Here is an 18,663-nt window from a genome sequence, read left to right as displayed (position 1 = left end):
ATACACACAGATGCACACAGATGCACACATATATACACACACACATATATACACACAGACGCACACATATACACACACATATATACACACATATACACACACACATATATACACACAGACGCACACATATATACACACAGACGCACACATATACACACACACATATGTACACATATATACACACATATATACACACAGACGCACACATATACACATATATATACATACATATATACACACAGACGCACACATATATACACACAGACGCGCGCACACATATATATACACATCCCCTTGCGGGGGCTGTGCGTGTCGGTTGCCTCGGTAGGGGTCGAGCTGCCTGTCCGTGGGCGCGGGGGGGAAGAGAGTGGAAGTTTTGTTGCCTTCCATCACAGTGAGGGGGTGTTTGGAGTCACTGATGGATGTTGGTGTTGGGGTCGTGTGTCCTGTGTTCTTTTCCTTTTTGCTGTGTCTTGTGACTGCTGAAATTTCGTTCGGTATTTATACCGAATGACAATAAAGTTCTGTTATGTTATGTTATGTTATGTTATGTTATATATACACATATATATACACACAGACGTACACATATACACACACGTATATACACACAGACGCACACATATACACATACATACACGCATATATATACACATATATACACATATATATACACACACATATATACACACAGACGCACACATAAAAAACAAACAATAATAGTGCAAAAAAGACAAACCCAATGCCCCCAAGTCTATGTAGTTCAGAGCTTATTGGAGGTTGTAGTCATACAACACAGAAACAGGCCCTTCGGCCCGACTCATCCATGCTGACAGATGCCCTGCCTAAGCTGCTCCCGTTTTCTCCAACTCCTCTAAACCGTTCCCATCCATGTACCTTCCCAAATGTCTTTTAAATGTTGTTATCGTACCTGCTTCAATTACTACTCAATAGAGCAGGCAGGCAGGTGGGACTAGTGTGGATGGGACATGGGACGGTGTGGGTAATCTGGGCTGAATGGCCTGTTTCCATTCTGTATGACTCTATGGTTCTGAGATTAGCCAAGTACTCTTGAAATTGCAGATTGTTGCCAAAAAGACCCTGCGTCCTTGACACCATCTATCCTGTGCAATTAGAGCATAATACTTTTCAAAAACACCTGCTTGATTTATTCTCCCGTTGCTCCGAGATATTCCCTAAACTGCAGATTTGTCTACCACTGGTTTGGTTCATGGTTAATCTCAAAACATAATGATGTAGAAGCCATATCTTGAGGCATGGTCACACAATAACAATATCCAAATGTAAAACCTGGTTAATTGGGAAGATGTTTAGCAGCTCCTGCAATGGACGTGTTACTAGACGGTGTGTGCAGCCCGGCGGGTTTTGCACTGGGATCAGAGCGCAGGCATTCAGGATTTGCAGCAAGCTGCTGGAAACGGATAAATAAATCAAACGGCTCGTACACTTGCAGTGCAGATGCTGTATCAATGAATGCGGCAGTAACCATGGCAACCCCGACGACATCAGCATTTGGACTCGCAACCAAAGTCCCATTGGAGGAAAGAAAATTCCACGGCACTAATCATAGAAACGTAGAAACATAGGTGCAGGAGAAGGCCATTCGACCCTTCGAGCCAGCACTCCCATTCAATATGATCACAGCTGATCATCTAAAATCTGTACCCTGTTCCTGTTTTTTTCCCCATATCCCTTGGTTCCTTTTGCCCTAAGAGCTAAGTCTAACTCTGGAAAACATCCAGTGAATTGGCCTCCATGGATAGTGAACCAGTTCGCTATCCGTGTCAATACCCTAATCCCAATACCATGTGCTCTAATTTTGCACACTAATCTCTTGTGTGGGACCTTGTCAAATGCTTTTTGAAAGTCCAGATACACCACATCCACTGGCTCTCCCTTATCCATTCTATTTGTTACATCCTCAAAAAATTCCAGAAGATTAGTCAAGCATGATTTCCCCTTCATAAATCCATGCTGACTTTGACCGATCCTGTCACTGCTTTCCAAATGCGCTGCTGTAACATCTTTAATAATCGACTCCAGCATCTTCTCCACCACTGATGTCAGGCTAACTGATCTATAATTCCCCGTTTTCTCGCTCCCTCCTTTCATAAAAATTGGATTTACATTGGCTACCCTCCAGACCACAGGAACTGATCCATGGAAGATAGAACATACAACAGTACAGCACAGCACAGAAACAGGCCCTTCAGCCCACAGTGTCTGTGCCCAATATGATGTCAAGTTCAACTAATCTCCTCTGGTTCCCATGATCCATATCCCTCCTACACCTCCTAAATGTCACCATCATATCTGTCTTCACCGACATCTCTGGCAATGTGCTGCAGACACCCACCTGTAGCAAGCTTGCCCCTCTCACCTTAAAGCAATGCCCTCCAGTCTTTGCCATTTCCACCCTGAGAAACAGATTCTGATAGTCTACTCTCTCGATGCCTCTCATAATTTTATAAACCTTTGTCAGGTCTCTCTTCCACCTCCGATGCTCCTGTGGAAACAATCCAATGCTCTCCAATCTTTCTTTATAGTTTAGTTTAGAGACACAGTGCGGAAACAGGCCCTTCGGCCCACCGAGTCCGCACCAACCAGCACTCTCCGCACATTAACACTACCCTACATACACTAGAGACAACTTTTACATTTACACCAAGCCGATTAACTTATGTCTTTGTCTTTGGAATGTGGGAGAAAACCCACGCAGGTCACGGGAAGAACGTACAAACTCTGTACAGACAGCACCCGCAGTCAGGATGGAACCCTGGTCACTGGTGCTGCAAGGCAGTAGCTCTACCGCTGCATCACCTTGCCGCCCTGATACCCTTGAATTCCGGTAGCGTTCTAGTAAACTACTGCACCCTGCACAAAGCTTCCACGACCTTGCTGTAATGGAGTGACCAGAAGTGCACACAATACTCCAAATGCAGCCCGAAAAGTGGACATTTTTAAGGCAGAGATGGATAGATTCTTGATTAGTACAGGTGTCAGAGGTTATGGGGAGAAGGCAGGAGAATGTGGTTAGGAGGGAGAGGTAGATCAGCCATGATTGAATGGCGGAGTAGACTTGATGGGCCGAATGGCCTAATTCTACTCCTATTCCTTATGACCTTATGAAAAAGGGTTTATTAAGCTCCAAGGTAACTTCCTAACTCTGATACTCAATGCCCCGACTGAAGATTCAGAGGCTCAGAGGATTCTCTTGCTGCCGTTATAACTGGAAGCTGATTTAATGATTGACCGTCTGACTGATATTTGTGGGATTATTTTGTGGGGGTTAGATTTCCAGGAAACACCACCTTGATGCTGTGCAGTGCTGAGTGAAACTCGAACTTATGTGCATGAATCTGTTCGGTGTTCCAGAAATCAATCAGTTTTATTAAGGAAAATGAAGACATTTTATACTCTTTGTTACACTTTGTGCTGTATCTCTTTTTTTTACTGGTGAAATGTATTTATCCATTGTTTGTCCATTCATTTCGGTGGATATAAAATTCGAAAGGCAATCTGTCCTCCACGTCCAATTTCCTGATTTGTACACCCATCTGTGGTTGAGGCACACTTGCATCAAATATTCAGTTCTAAAATGTAATGAAATGCAATGATCTTTCTGCTGACAAACAGGTCCCTGCGGATGGGGAGTGCAGCAGTGAAGTGGAGTGCGGGGGCCATACTGAAACGGGTGAAGAAAAGGAAGAGGAAAGTCTGCCTGAGCCCCAGCTCAGAATCCAATGAGGAATACGGTTACGAATCGACCGAACTGGAGCAGGCGGTACGTTTACAGTTTGCAAAACCTCACCGGCACGGTCTGAAACAGTCCAGCGTTCTACTGATCTGTTTGGACAAAGCTTTTTACTGTACCTCAGTACACGTGAGAATGAGCCCAAACCTATTCCTGAACTCTTAAATAAAATGGGAAATAATACCAAATATTGACTAATAATATATAATATGTGTTCCTTTATTCGTTCCACACCAGGGAAATTTACAGTTACAGCAGCAAAGTGGATAGCAAGAGATCATTATAAATAAAAGTAAAGACAAGGATAAATTGTCATCAGTTTACTGTGTATTCCTTAACTGTTATTGTTGACTCATCTCCTGGGTGCTGTGCTGGTTGTGCAGTCTCACAGCAGTGGGAAGGAAGGACCTCCTATATCTCTCCTTCACGCACTTGGGGTGAAGGAGTCTGTCACTGAAGGAGCTACTCAGTGTAGTGACAGTGTCCTGCATGGGGTGGGAGTCGTTGTCCAGCAGCGATGTTAGCTTTGCCATCATCCTCCTCTCTCCCACCACCTGCACTGAGTCGAGGGGGCAACCCAGGACAGAGCTGGCCTTCCTGACCAGCTTGTCGAGTCTCTTCCCCTCCGCTGCTGAGATGCTGCTGCTCCAGCAGACCACTCCATAGAAAATGGCCGATGCAACCACCGTGTTGTAGAAGGTCCTTAGGAGTGGCCCCTGCACTCCAAACGACCTGAGTCTCCTTAGCAGATAAAATCTGCTCTGGCCCTTTTTGTATAGCGCATTGGTAATTGATGCCTGCCTTAAATACACTGCTAACGCTGTCTGTTCCTGGTTCATCACAATCTTTTGTAGGAGGAGAGAAACAAAGACTCTGCAAGTGTGCGGGAACATTTGATGGATGACAACAGTTACACTGACTTCAGGCAGAATCACGCGGATGAACACAACCTCACTTTCCCTGGACAGAGTACGTCCCAGCCTCTCCATCTGTGATTTTATAACAGAAAATAATCAAAGAAACATGAAAGAAAGTTTAGAAACAAGGAACTGCATATGCTGATTTACACAAATGGACACAAAGTGCTGGAGTAACTCAGCGGGTCAGGCAGCATCTGTGGAGAACATGGATAGGTGACATTTCAGGTTGGGACTCTTCTTCAGAAGGGTCTCAATCCAAAACGTCACCTGTCCATGTTCTCCAGAGATGCTGCCTAACCCGCTGAGTTATTCCAGCACTCTGTGAAATGTCACCTATCCATGTTCTCCACAGATGCTGCCTGACCCGCTGAGTTACTCCAGCACTCTGTGAAATGCCACCTATCCATGTTCTCCACAGATGCTACCTGACCCGCTGAGTTACTCCAGCACTCTGTGAAACGTCACCTATCCATGTTCTCCACAGATGCTGCCTGACCCGCTGAGTTACTCCAGCACTCTGTGCCCATGAAGGAAAGTTGACCTTGAGTTGGTCTTGTCACAGAGTGTCTGGGGAAGTGGTGTGCGGATGGGGAAGGATGACTACACTCAGCGGACAGAGGACAGAGGACTTAGACGAAGGGATTAAAAGTACCATTAGCAAATTTGCAGATGATACTAAGCTGGGGGGTAGTGTGAATTGTGAGGAAGATGCAATAAGGCTGCAGGGTGACTTGGACAGGTTGTGTGAGTGGGCGGATACATGGCAGATGCAGTTTAATGTAGATAAGTGTGAGGTTATTCACTTTGGAAGTAAGAATAGAAAGGCAGATTATTATCTGAATGGTGTCAAGTTAGGAGGAGGGGGAGTTCAACGAGATCTGGGTGTCCTAGTGCATCAGTCAATGAAAGGAAGCATGCAGGTACAGCAGGCAGTGAAGAAAGCCAATGGAATGTTGGCCTTCATAACAAGAGGAGTTGAGTATAGGAGCAAAGAGGTCCTTCTACAGTTGTACCGGGCCCTGGTGATACCGCACCTGGAGTACTGTGTGCAGTTTTGGTCTCCAAATTTGAGGAAGGATATTCTTGCTATGGAGGGCGTGCAGCGTAGGTTCACTAGGTTAATTCCCGGAATGGCGGGACTGTCGTATGTTGAAAGGCTGGAGCGATTGGGCTTGTATACACTGGAATTTAGAAGGATGAGGGGGGATCTTATTGAAACATATAAGATAATTAGGGGATTGGACACATTAGAGGCAGGAAACATGTTCCCAATGTTGGGGGAGTACAGAACAAGGGGCCACAGTTTAAGAATAAGGGGTAGGCCATTTAGAACGGAGATGAGGAAGAACTTTTTCAGTCAGAGAGTGGTGAAGGTGTGGAATTCTCTGCCTCAGAAGGCAGTGGAGGCCAGTTTGTTGGATGCTTTCAAGAGAGAGCTGGATAGAGCTCTTAAGGATAGCGGAGTGAGGGGGTATGGGGAGAAGGCAGGAACAGGGTACTGATTGAGAGTGATCAGCCATGATCGCATTGAATGGCGGTGCTGGCTCGTAGGGCTGAATGGCCTACTCCTGCACCTATTGTCCATTGACCATCAGCTTCTGTTTATTTTCCCATTCTGCCACAGATGACTTGGCTGTTAAGTAGTTGACAATGGGTTTATTTGGCTTCATTTTCCAACTGCATTGCGCCTCTGTCAAACTAAATATACAGCTCTAGCCAAGTAAATACATTGTACAATAAATATGTAAGTAACTAGTATACATTGTGGGCAGTACAGCCCTTCCTCTGCTCTGCTATTCTGATTCTAACATATTTTGATGACGTTTCTCCACACAATGAGCTTACTTATTAATCCTGCCTCGTTACACAGGACATCAAAGATTGTTTGTTCCCCGATTCTTTCTACCATAAATTTTCTGAGATTTATAGAGCTATACAGCAGGGAAACCGGTCCAACTTACCATCTTGCCCAAGTTGCCTATCCAAGCTAGTCCCATTTGTGTAGGAAGGAACTGCAGACGCTGGTTTACACCGCAGATAGACACAAAATGCTGGAGTAACTCAGCGGGACAGGCAGCATCTCTGGAGAGAAGGAATGGGTGGCGTTTCGGGGCGAGACCCTTCTTCAGACTCAATCCCATTCCTTCTTTCCAAAGTTGCTGCCTGTCCCGTTGAGTTACATCAGCATTTTGTGTGTATTTAGTCCTATTGGTGTGTGTTTGGCAGTGTTGCAGTGCTCATTTTTTAGGTGCCAGAGCTGTCACTGGTGTTGGAGCGGCCACTGTTAAACTCCCCACTGTTTATTTTGTTTTTATGTTTACAGAGGTGTCGGAGCGGCGCTCCTGTATCACTGCATCCCTGGTGATTGACACATCCCTCTCAACCTTCCCACGGACACGCTGGCCTCAACCATTGGGATCTTATTTTCTAAACCCTCTCTGCCTACTGCCCTTTCCAAACAACCTTTGCAATTTACGATCTAATGACATCAACTTGGCATTGCCCCCATTTAAGACATGGTCTGCCCTGTCTTATTTCACAATAACCTTGAAACGTATAGAATCATGTTACTGATCCCAAAGTCTGATTACTGTGGGAAGGTAACATGGAAACTGTTTGATTGTCCCTGGAATGTTTTTTTTGGCGTGGCAGGATTTTTTCGTGCTTGTCAATTTCTGAAGTTACTTTTGAATGGCTTTCTAGCTCCCCATTCAAAATTCCATAATAACCAATGTGACCACCTAATACCAATAGTGTTCTGTTCCTCATCAATCACGTTATATCCAATTCTCAGTGTGGACACACATGTTATAGCAGAGAAAGTGGCACTCCACTCCCTTCTCCAGCTTGTCTGTTCTTTCCAGACAGCGCCCAGGAATATTTATCCCCTGGGTTTAGTCATTACCCAGTGATGTTACTGCAGTGGCTTTTACATCGGTGCGGGTTCCAGGGGTTATGGGGAGAAAGCAGGGGAATGGGGTTAGGAGGGAGAGATAGATCAGCCATGGTTGAATGTCGGATTCGACTTGATGGGCCGAATGGCCTGGTTCTGCTCCTATCGCTTATGGAACCGTCCCAATGAGTGGTAGAGCATGGATCAGAGGTCCTGTGACTCACACTGACCATCGGGCCCTGGCACACATCTCCCATCTCCCAGCTCTCCCCCTGTTGCATCCCGTGCTGTGGCAAGTCAGGTTCTTGTCCGGTTACTTTGTGGATGATCTGGGAGTGGGGTCTCCACCAGCCCTTCCCTTCTGGCAGTACGTTCACGGTTCTAACCACACAATGGGTGTAAAAAGTTGTAGAGAGAGAAACCAAGTTCATATTTTGAGTTGAGGACATGTTTGTGCCTGCAGAAGTCCTGTGAAGTATTTCAGCTGATCATTTGCAGGGTATATAAGTCTCCGTTTAATACAGTGCTTCGGTCTCTCGCATTGTCCTCAGTCTGATGGATGTTCCTCTCACCAACATTTCCACTCTAAGCTGAGAGGTCAGAGATTGACACGTGGTGGAACAAAGACAAATCTCTATTATGAGCTGGGGGGTAAATACAGCTTTATTTACCCTCATACACAAAGGGGTAAATAACGTACTTACTTTAAGCACATTCAGTATACTACATCTTATGAGTCTGAAGAAGGGTCTCGAACCGAAAAGCCACCCATTCCTTCTCTTCTGAGATGCTGCCTGACCTGCTGAGTTACTCCAGCATTTTCTGAATAAATACCTTTGATTCGTACCAGCATCTGCAGTTATTTTCTTACACTACGTCTTATGAGGATAACTGTAACAATACAGCAACGTGATAATTGTCCTGTCATTTGCTGAGCTGCAGAAATGCCACCAAAACCATATCATTAGCAGATCATGTTGATTATACATGATCATATACATGTCTACCCATGCATATTAGATGTTTATGCTAGTTTACAAATTTGTTAAATTATTTTGAGCTATAGAGAAAAAATAGAAATTTGTACTTCTAAAGTATCTAGCACATAGCTGAGTTTCTGACAACTAGGGATGTACTTTGAAGTGCAGTAATTGCTTTTTACTTCATTACAACTTTCTAAACCTTCTCTGTAAGAACCCAGGTTGCTTCCACTCAATAATTGACAAACCTTTTTTGCTCAAGACTTGGATGATGGTCAATGAAGTCATGGAACTTTGAGAAGAGGGGGATTTGAAACTTGCAACGATCACAGGAGAGGCAGGGCTTTTATGGGCTGGTGCTACAGTATTGATACACCAAGTTGCTAAGTCACAGTGGCTGTGGAAACAGAACCTCACACTCAAGTTCCCAATGTGATGAGATTTAAAATTGGCAACATAACTAATGTAGCATGCTTGTGAAGAGATCTATTATTATTCCTTGTTAACCCAATCCTCTTTGGCTGTACCTTGTGTCTGAGTCAGAAGTATTCTGGATGTACATTACTGGCGTTGCAAATGAGGACAGGTGCACATGGGGCAGCAATACCATGAAGGCACACTCTTTAATGAAGCTTGAGAGAAATCACTCACATGCCCCGCCGGTTGTAGCAGGGATTTGATGCAACATGACCTGCTGATGATACGGTTTTGTAGCATTTCTGCTGAGGAGCAAATGGCAGCATAATTATCCCGCTGCATTGTCCCAGCTATTCTCATAAGAAGCCTGGAGGCCAAGTCAGTGGATAGATCCTTGATTAGTGCGGGTGTCAGAGGTTATGAGGAGAAGGCAGGAGAATGGGGTTAGGAGGGAGAGATAGATCAGACATGATTGAATGGCGGAGTAAACTTGATGGGCCGAATAGCCTAATTCTACTATCACTTATGAAGATGTGGTGAAAAGTGGCGTTGAATCTCGATTCCTTGTGGTATTTTATGCTATTATGCTAGCATATTCTTCCTGGTAGTTTTTTAAACTATTCTGTTGAATGATTCTGTGCAATAGGTGCATTGTTTGAGTAATGCTTGATAGTATTAAATGGCATTTTCCAGGCTGTTTTGGAGGGTAGATCAGAGAATCTTAGTTCCTGGTGGCAGAAAGCGAGTTTGCTCTTTAGCTGAAACAAAGTTAACGTTAAAACCGATCTCCGCACAGAAAGGGTGCTAAACAAAAGATGTCCAATTCAGCGGTGCTGGCTCGAAGGGCCAAATGGCATCCTCCTGCACCTGTTTTCTATGTAATTCAGCACCCTGATTAGTTGTGAGTTCGGTATTCTGCAAGAATATGCAGTATTTACATACTTTAAAAATATTATAATTATAATCTATTTTATTGCAGCTGCTTCTGTGGTTGGAAAGAATAAACTCTCGGCGTGGGCTTTATACCTCGAAGAGGAACAATCTCTTGCTGCTCCCATCAAACTTTTCCGAGAGGTAATAATCATCAGTTTTCTTTTATTATCTTTTCTGAAATACTAAATCTGAGAGAAATGTCTCCAAATGCTGGAGTAACTCAGCTGGTCAGGCAGCATCTCTGGAGAACATGGATAGGTGATGTTTCACAGAGTGCTGGAGTAACTCAGTGGGTCAGGCAGCATCTCTGGAGAACATGGATAGGTGACGTTTCACAGAGTGCTGGAGTAACTCAGCGGGTCAGGCAGCATCTGTTGAGAGCATGGATAGGTGACGTTTCACAGAGTGCTGGAGTAACTCAGCGGGTCAGGCAGCATCTGTGGAGAGCATGGATAGGTGACGTTTCACAGAGTGCTGGAGTAACTCAGCGGGTCAGGCAGCATCTGTGGAGAGCATGGATAGGTGACGTTTCGGGTGAGAATACAGCTATTTCGTTCCGTGCTATTTGGAAAAACTAGATGAGTGCACCTTCCGTGTTTGTCCACACCTTGTGAGTGAGGGCAACGTCCTACTAGACTGCATCTCCAGTGGCTGGGCTTGGTACAAGTGATCATGGTTAGAACTTGTCTAAGTTGGGTGCCTGTTACTCTGATTCACCCGGTCTTACTGGCAGGAATTTTGGGTCAGTTCTTGATGAGGGTCTAATTGTGTACCATTTGGTCTTTTATTTCTCCCTCTGTTGTTTGTTATGTCCTTTGTACTAATGGGGTCTTTCCTTGCCCTTGTCATGAGCACTTGTTGACATTCAGTTATACTCCTCTGCTCACTGGAGGTCCAGGTAATACCTGTTCCATGGCCCGATCCTTCCAATGACATTGGTTCAGGTACGAAGGAATGGTGAAAACCAACACAACATTTGTCCTGTTATGTGGCAACTGCATCTGCAGTTCCTTGTTTCCACGTGTAGAAACCACAGTTTTACTCAAGGAAGATTATATACTCATCTGGTGGGTAACTGAAGGTTGGCACAGAATGCTGGTGTAACTCAGCGGGACAGGCAGCATCTGTGGAGAGAAGGAATAGGTGACGAGTCGGGTCGAGACCCTTCTTCAGACTGCATTGGTGCCAATGATGGAGGCATGAAAGTGGTTTGAGGGTGTCATGCCAATGATGTTTTCATTTTGGGGTTAGATATAGAGATTACTTTACCTCAGCAATAAGAATAATTATCAACCCAAGCAACTGACTACATAACAACAAGAAATAGAGAGCCTAGGCAGTTGGAACCTTATGTAGGAAGGAACTGCAGATGCTGGTTTAAACCTTTATCACAAGTTGGAAATATCCAGCACTAGAGGGCATAAGGTGAAAGGGGGAAAGTTTAATGGAGATGTGTGGGCAAGTGTTTTACACAGAGGGCGCTGGGTGCCTGGAACGTGCTGCCAGGGGCGGTGGTGAAGGCAGATATGATAGTGGTGAATCAGAGCCTTTTACAAGAGGGATTTGAATCATGTACAGGCAGATGAAATCAGTTTAACTTAGCATCATGTTTGGCAGACATTGCAGGCCAATGGGCCTGTCCCTGTGCTGTGCTGTTCTATGTTAAATATAACTAATGTTCTTTTTAGACACAGTTTGTATTTCATTATTTTCTGAGGTGTGTAAAGGCGACTAAATTTCAGGTGTAAATATAAATCTTTGGCTGCTAGTGCATATCTGTGATTACACTGCAGTAGTGCCAGAGACCGAGGCTGTGGTCAGATAACAGTGGCTGTTATCCACTGATGCCATGGCGTATAACAATTTATAATGGACACCATATGTTTCTGGGTTCATTATTACCTTATCAGTCATGAACAAAAACTGTCAATGTTGTCAGCAGTTCCATTTTGAGGAATTCTTAGGGTAATAACTTTTTTTTAAAATGAACAAAAATGGCTTTAAAAACAAAATAGACTGCCCCTGAATCTCTGACATCCCAGTGTTATTTTGACAAATATGAGTTGCAATCATTGTGGTTTTGTTCTTTGTGTAAAATCAATTCTGTACTGCTGAAGTTTATAGCACACAGGGTGGCACTTCAGCTCATGATGTCCCTGAATAATCGTTAAATATACAAAGGCTGAGAGCAGAGAATAGGTTAATGAAGATGGTTATGGATATTTCAATTAATTGCAGTCATGGTGATGAGTTGCATTATGTTATAATGTGATCGCAGTTTTCTTCCCTTGGACAGTTCCAGTCGTGCCCGCGGAATAAGAATGTGTTCAAAGTCGGCATGAAGCTGGAGGGCATCGATCCCACTCACCCATCCATGTACTTTGTGCTCACCGTGTTTGAGGTACGCGAAGCTTATGTTACATTTAATGTCCATGTACTTTGAGCTCATCGTGTTTGAGGTACGCGAAGCTTACATTATATTTAATGCCCCGGCAGAGATAAGCAGCTGGAACATTGATAAAATGTTCAACTTATAATAAGTGAAGAAACAAAAATGCAGAAAAAAATAATCATCTCCTAAAAAGATTCCATGCAGGACAAATATATATTTAAATATGTAAATTGTTTTGAGCTTTGAAGTGTTTGCATTTGTTCAGTACGTCAGCATCCTGCCAATGAGCCGCTGTGACCCGCTGGAATTGTAAGCAATGACAGACTGGGGTATTTGTCTGCAACAAACATAATACTGTACATCCGGCCTGTATTGCCAATCACATCTACCTCATTGATATTTGAACGTTGCATTCTTTGCGACAGATGCAAATAAATGTCTTACAGAGAGCTATTGTGTGACAGGAACAGACCAATAAACAGAGGTCTATCTAACTTCAAATAGCCCTTGCTTTCCCTCTCTCTACATCCCCTCCCCTTCCCAGTTCTCCCACCAGTCTTACTATCCGACTACATTCTATCGCTGTCCCGCCCACTCCCCTGACATGAAGAAGGGTCTCGACCCGAAACGCCAGGGGGTATGGGGAGAAGGCAAGAACAGGGTACTGATTGAGAACGATCAGCCATGATCACATTGAATGGCGGTACTGGCTCGAAGGGCCGAATGGCCTCCTCCTGCACCTATTGTCTATTGTCACCCATTCTCTCCAGAGATGATGCTGCCTGTCCCGCTGAGTTACCAGCATTTTGTATCTATCTTCCAATAAACAGAGGGTTGGGTATGGACACGGGGATAGTGTAGAGTGGGGTATTGACATGGGGATAGTGTAGAGTGGGGTATTGACATGGGGATAGTGTAGAGTGGGGTATTGACATGGGGATAGTGTAGAGTGGGGTATTGACATGGGGATAGTGTAGAGTGGGGTATTGACATGGGGATAGTGTAGAGTGGGGTATTGACATGGGGATAGTGTAGAGTGGGGTATTGATATGGGGATAGTGTAGAGTGGGGTATTGACATGGGGATAGTGTAGAGTGGGGTATTGACATGGGGATAGTGTAGAGTGGGGTATTGACATGGGGATAGTGTAGAGTGGGGTATTGATATGGGGATAGTGCAGTGGGATATTGACACGGGGATAGTGTAGAGTGGGGTATTGACATGGGGATAGTGTAGAGTGGGGTATTGACATGGGGATAGTGTAGAGTGGGGTATTGACATGGGGATAGTGTAGAGTGGGGTATGGACATGGGGATAGTGTAGAGTGGGGTATTGACATGGGGATAGTGTGGAGCGGGATATTGACAAGGGAAGGTGTGTAGAGTAGGGTATTCCTGATTGAATGGTGGAGTGGACATGATGTGTTGAAAGGCCTAATTCTGCTCCTATCACTTCTGAACGTGTGTACTGTTTCTTCTTCCCGGAAGGTGTGTGGTTACCGTGTGCGGCTCCATTTCGATGGCTACTCTGAAGGTCACGATTTCTGGGTGAATGCTGATTGTCCAGACATCCATCCTGCAGGCTGGTGTGAGAGGACAGGTCACCACTTGTATCTGCCCAGAGGTGAGGAACACCTTGGTCCTCCTGCTCTCAGACAGGTACAATTGTCCAACTAGCCCAGTGTGGAGATACATTAAACAGGCCAGCCCTCCACACAACATGTGATGTATTGTCAAATCTGCCATTCAGAATTGCACATGTGGCAGAACTTTATACCATCTTTAACAAGATTTATGCAGCTTAAGATTGCATTAGTTTAGTTTAGAGATACAGGCCCTGTGGCCACCATGTCCGCGCCGACCAGCGATCCCCGCACACTAACACTATCCTACACGCGGGTCACGGGGAGAACGTACGAACTTTGTACAGACAAGCACCTGTAGTCATGGTTGAACCCGGGTCTCTGGCGTTGTAAAGTAGCAACTCTACCGCTGCGCCACCGTGCTGCCCCATCTGCATTAAATAATCGCACCAATAATTTCATCAGATTTTCCCTGATAATTGTGTTTGCTGTTCTGTTCTCTATAATGAATATTTTGCTGTGTTTTATAATTAATATTCTAAAGCTTTAGAAAATGTCCAGGATTATTTTCTTGCAGTTTGGCAGCAATTGAGGGCCAACACTAATGAAACAAGAATCGGTGCTTCCAGCAGATGGCAGCAGCGCACCACGATAACCATCAAAGCAGCTGCATTAGCATCAGCCCAACACGATAACCATCAAAGGAGCTGCATTAGCATCAGCCCAACACGATAACCATCAAAGCAGCTGCATTAGCATCAGCCCAACACGATAACCATCAAAGGAGCTGCATTAGCATCAGCCCAACACGATAACCATCAAAGAAGCTGCATTAGCATCAGCCCAACACTATAACCATCAAAGGAGCTGCATTAGCAGCAGCGCAACACTATAACCATCAAAGGAGCTGCATTAGCATCAGCCCAACACGATAACCATCAAAGCAGCTGCATTAGCATCAGCCCAACACTATAACCATCAAAGGAGCTGCACTTCAGCATCAGCCCAACACTATAACCATCAAAGCAGCAGCACTTCAGCATCAGCCCAACACGATAACCATCAAAGGAGCTGCATTAGCATCAGCCCAACACGATAACCATCAAAGCAGCTGCATTAGCATCAGTCCAACACTATAACCATCAAAGGAGCTGCACTTCAGCATCAGCCCAACACTATAACCATCAAAGCAGCAGCACTTCAGCATCACATCAACACAAGGGGTGAAGTGGGGCGACATTATGCAGCCGAGGATTGTTTTGGTTGAGACAGTAACACCACTGTGTTCCCGTTACAGGCTACAAGGACGAGGAATTCAGTTGGCCAAGTTACCTGCGGGTCACCAAGTCCCAGGCTGCCGGCAAACATCTCTTCATCAGTCAAAGCGCAGTGCGTACCTCCATCCTTACGCTCTCTCTCACACTGGGCTCTCCCAAACTAGCAGGCCTTCTGCAAACTAGCAGGCCTACTCTAAACTAGCAGGCCTACTCTAAACTAGCAGGCCTACTCTAAACTAGCAGGCCTACTCTAAACTAGCAGGCCTACTCTAAACTAGCAGGCCTACTCTAAACTAACAGGCCTACTCTAAACTAGCAGGCCTTCTCCAAACTAGCAGGCCTTCTCCAAACTAGCAGAGCTTCTGCAAACTAGCAGGTCCTCTCCAAACTAGCAGACCTTCTGCAAACTAGCAGGCCCTCTCCAAACTAGCAGGCCTTCTGCAAACTAGCAGGCCTTCTCCAAACTAGCAGGCCTTCTCCAAACTAGACAGGTTGTGTGAGTGGGCGGATACATGGCAGATGCAGTTTAATGTAGATAAGTGTGAGGTTATTCACTTTGGAAGTAAGAATAGAAAGGCAGATTATTATCTGAATGGTGTCAAGTTAGGAAGAGGGGATGTTCAACGAGATCTGGGTGTCCTAGTGCACCAGCCACTGAAAGGAAGCATGCAGGTACAGCAGGCAGTGAAGAAAGCCAATGGAATGTTGGCCTTCGTAACAAGAGGAGTTGAGTATAGGAGCAAAGAGGTCCTGGTGAGACCGCACCTGGAGTACTGTGTGCAGTTTTGGTCTCCAAATTTGAGGAAGGATCTTCTTGCTATTGAGGGCGTGCAGCGTAGGTTCACTAGGTTGATTCCCGGAATGGCGGGACTGTCGTATGTTGAAAGGCTGGAGCAATTAGGCTTGTATACACTGGAATTTAGAAGGATGAGGGGGGATCTTATTGAAACATATAAGATAATTAGGGGATTGGACACATTAGAGGCAGGAAACATGTTCCCAATGTTGGGGGAGTCCAGAACAAGGGGCCACAGTTTAAGAATAAGGGGTAGGCCATTTAGAACGGAGATGAGGAAGAACTTTTTCAGTCAGAGGGTGGTGAAGGTGTGGAATTCTCTGCCTCAGAAGGCAGTGGAGGCCAGTTCGTTGGATGCTTTCAAGAGAGAGCTGGATAGAGCTCTTAAGGATAGCGGAGTGAGGGGGTATGGGGAGAAGGCAGGAACGGGGTACTGATTGAGAGTGATCAGCCATGATCGCATTGAATGGCGGTGCTGGCTCGAAGGGCTGAATGGCCTACTCCTGCACCTATTGTCTATTGTCTAGCAGGCCTTCTCCAGACGAGCAGGCCTTCCCCAAACTAGCAGGCCTTCTCCAGACTAGCAGGCTCTCTCCAAACTAGCAGGTCTTCTCCAAACTAGCAGGCCTTCTCCAAACCAGCAGGCCTTCTCCAGACTAGCAGGCCTTCTGCAAACCAGCAGCCCTTCTCCAAACCAGCAGGCCTTCTCCACACTAGCAGGCCCTCTCCAAACCAGCAGGCCTTCTCCAGACAAGCAGGCCTTCTCCAGACTAGCAGGCCCTCTCCAAACTGGCAGGCCCGCTCTAAACTAGCAGGCCTCCTCCAGACTAGCAGGCCTTCTCCAAACTAGCAGGCCTTCTCCCAACGGGGAAAGCGGCATGAACCAGCCTGCTGACCTTTGCACGAGTATGCAGGGACTTCTTGATTAGTACGGGTGTCAGGGGTTATGGGGAGAAGGCAGGAGAATGGGGCTGGGAGGGAGAGATAGATCAGCCATGATTGAATGGTGGAGTAGACTTGATGGGCCGAATGGTCTAATTCTTCTGTCACGTGAATCTTTATTTAAAACGGTGACATTCTCCGTTTGTCTTATGACATTGTCTCCTGATCTTGGAGAGGCGGCCATTTTCTGCACAGAGTTCAGGTGTGTCACTTGGCGACGTGGTTGGCGGGCCAGTGGTAATGATGTTGTTTGTCAGGTGGGTACCCCCTTGGAGTTCCGTGTTGGGATGAAGCTGGAGGCCGTGGACCGCATGAACCCATCGCTGATCTGTGTGGCCACGGTGACCGACATCGTGGACAGCAGGTTCCTGGTGCACTTCGACAACTGGGACGACACGTATGATTACTGGTAGGCTTCTCGATTGGTCGCCGAATCTGGAAGGTGGACAAATAAATGGGAGCAGGAAAAGCCTTGAGGAAAGAGGCAGCAGAGGATAAAATGAAATAATGAGATACAAAGAGAAAACACAACTCATTTAGACTAACTAACTAGGTCTGAAGAAGGTCCTGACCCGAAACGTCACCTATCCATGTTCTCCACAGATGCTGCCTGATCCGCTGAGTTACTCCAGCACTCTGTGAAACGTCACCTATCCATGTTCTCCACAGATGCTGCCTGACCCGCTGAGTTACTCCAGCACTCTGTGAAACGTCACCTATCCATGTTCTCCACAGATGCTGCCTGACCCGCTGAGTTACTCCAGCACCCTGTGAAACGTCACCTATCCATGTTCTCCACGGATGCTGCCTGACCCGCTGAGTTACTCCAGCACTTTGGGTCCTTTTATGTAAACCAGCATGAGCAGTTCCTTGTTTCTACTAATTTAAGCTTAGATTGAAGAGGAAAATTCCTGCAACAAAAAGACTGACAAAGCATTTAAACAATTCTGACGTGGATTAATATTATTTTTTTTCTGCAGAATGAGCCTGTGTGTTTTTTCTTTCCTCCTGTGCTCAGGCAGTTCTGCGGTTGTTGGCAGCTGTGTTGAGGCATTTGAAGATTCAGGGAAGCGAATGCCCCCAGAGTGGTTCACTCCTGATTCATAAGGGATAGGAGTGAAATTAGACCATTCAGCCCATCAAGTCAACTCCACCATTCAATCATGGCTGATCTATCTCTCCCTCCTAACCCCATTCTCCTGCCTTCTCCCCGTAACCCCTGACACCCGTACTAATTAAGAAGATCTTAATGAATGGCGTGTGTAGACTCAAAATGCTGGAGTAACTCAGCGGGACAGGCAGCATCTGTGGAGAACATGGATAGGTGACGTTTCACAGAGTGCTGGAGTAACTCAGCGGGTCAGGCAGCATCTGTGGAGAGAAGGAATGCGTGAAGTTTCAGGTCGAGACTCTTCTTCAGACTTAATGAATGGCGTATTCCATCAACTTGTGACTTTTTTAATTAATTCTATTATCACAGCATCATATGGTTTTAGTTTTCTAAATCAATGTGTTTTATGAGATTAGAACGATGAATGTTTTGTCTAAAGAGCAGGGTTGTGTGTGTGGGGGTGTGTGTGTGTAGGGGGGGGTGTGTGTAGGGGGTTGTATGTGTAGGGGTGTGTGTGAAGGGTTGTGTGTATAGGGGTTGTGTGTATGTAAGGAGGGGTGTGTGTAGGGGGGTTGTGTGTGTGTAGGGGGTTGTGTGTGTAGGGGGTTGTGTGTGTGTACGGGGGTTGTGTGTGTAGGGCGGTGG

General features: G+C 45.6%; 1 protein-coding gene across 2 annotated transcripts in view; it reads left to right on the top strand.

The window, feature by feature from the left end:
• l3mbtl1 (L3MBTL histone methyl-lysine binding protein 1) overlaps positions 1-18,663 on the top strand; it is a 46,570-nt gene that overhangs the window by 9,385 nt on the left and 18,522 nt on the right. For both annotated transcript variants that reach the window (XM_078419182.1, XM_078419181.1), the window contains exons 6-12: positions 3,658-3,805; positions 4,630-4,744; positions 9,965-10,059; positions 12,197-12,319; positions 13,798-13,933; positions 15,190-15,281; positions 17,165-17,316. In XM_078419182.1, coding sequence (XP_078275308.1) covers positions 3,658-3,805; positions 4,630-4,744; positions 9,965-10,059; positions 12,197-12,319; positions 13,798-13,933; positions 15,190-15,281; positions 17,165-17,316 — 861 coding nt within the window. The remainder of the gene's footprint in view (positions 1-3,657; positions 3,806-4,629; positions 4,745-9,964; positions 10,060-12,196; positions 12,320-13,797; positions 13,934-15,189; positions 15,282-17,164; positions 17,317-18,663) is intronic.

This window comes from Rhinoraja longicauda, chromosome 22, assembly GCF_053455715.1.
Source record: "Rhinoraja longicauda isolate Sanriku21f chromosome 22, sRhiLon1.1, whole genome shotgun sequence".
Classification (NCBI taxonomy): Eukaryota; Metazoa; Chordata; class Chondrichthyes; order Rajiformes; family Arhynchobatidae; genus Rhinoraja; species Rhinoraja longicauda.
This window is presented reverse-complemented; position numbering and strand designations above follow the sequence as displayed.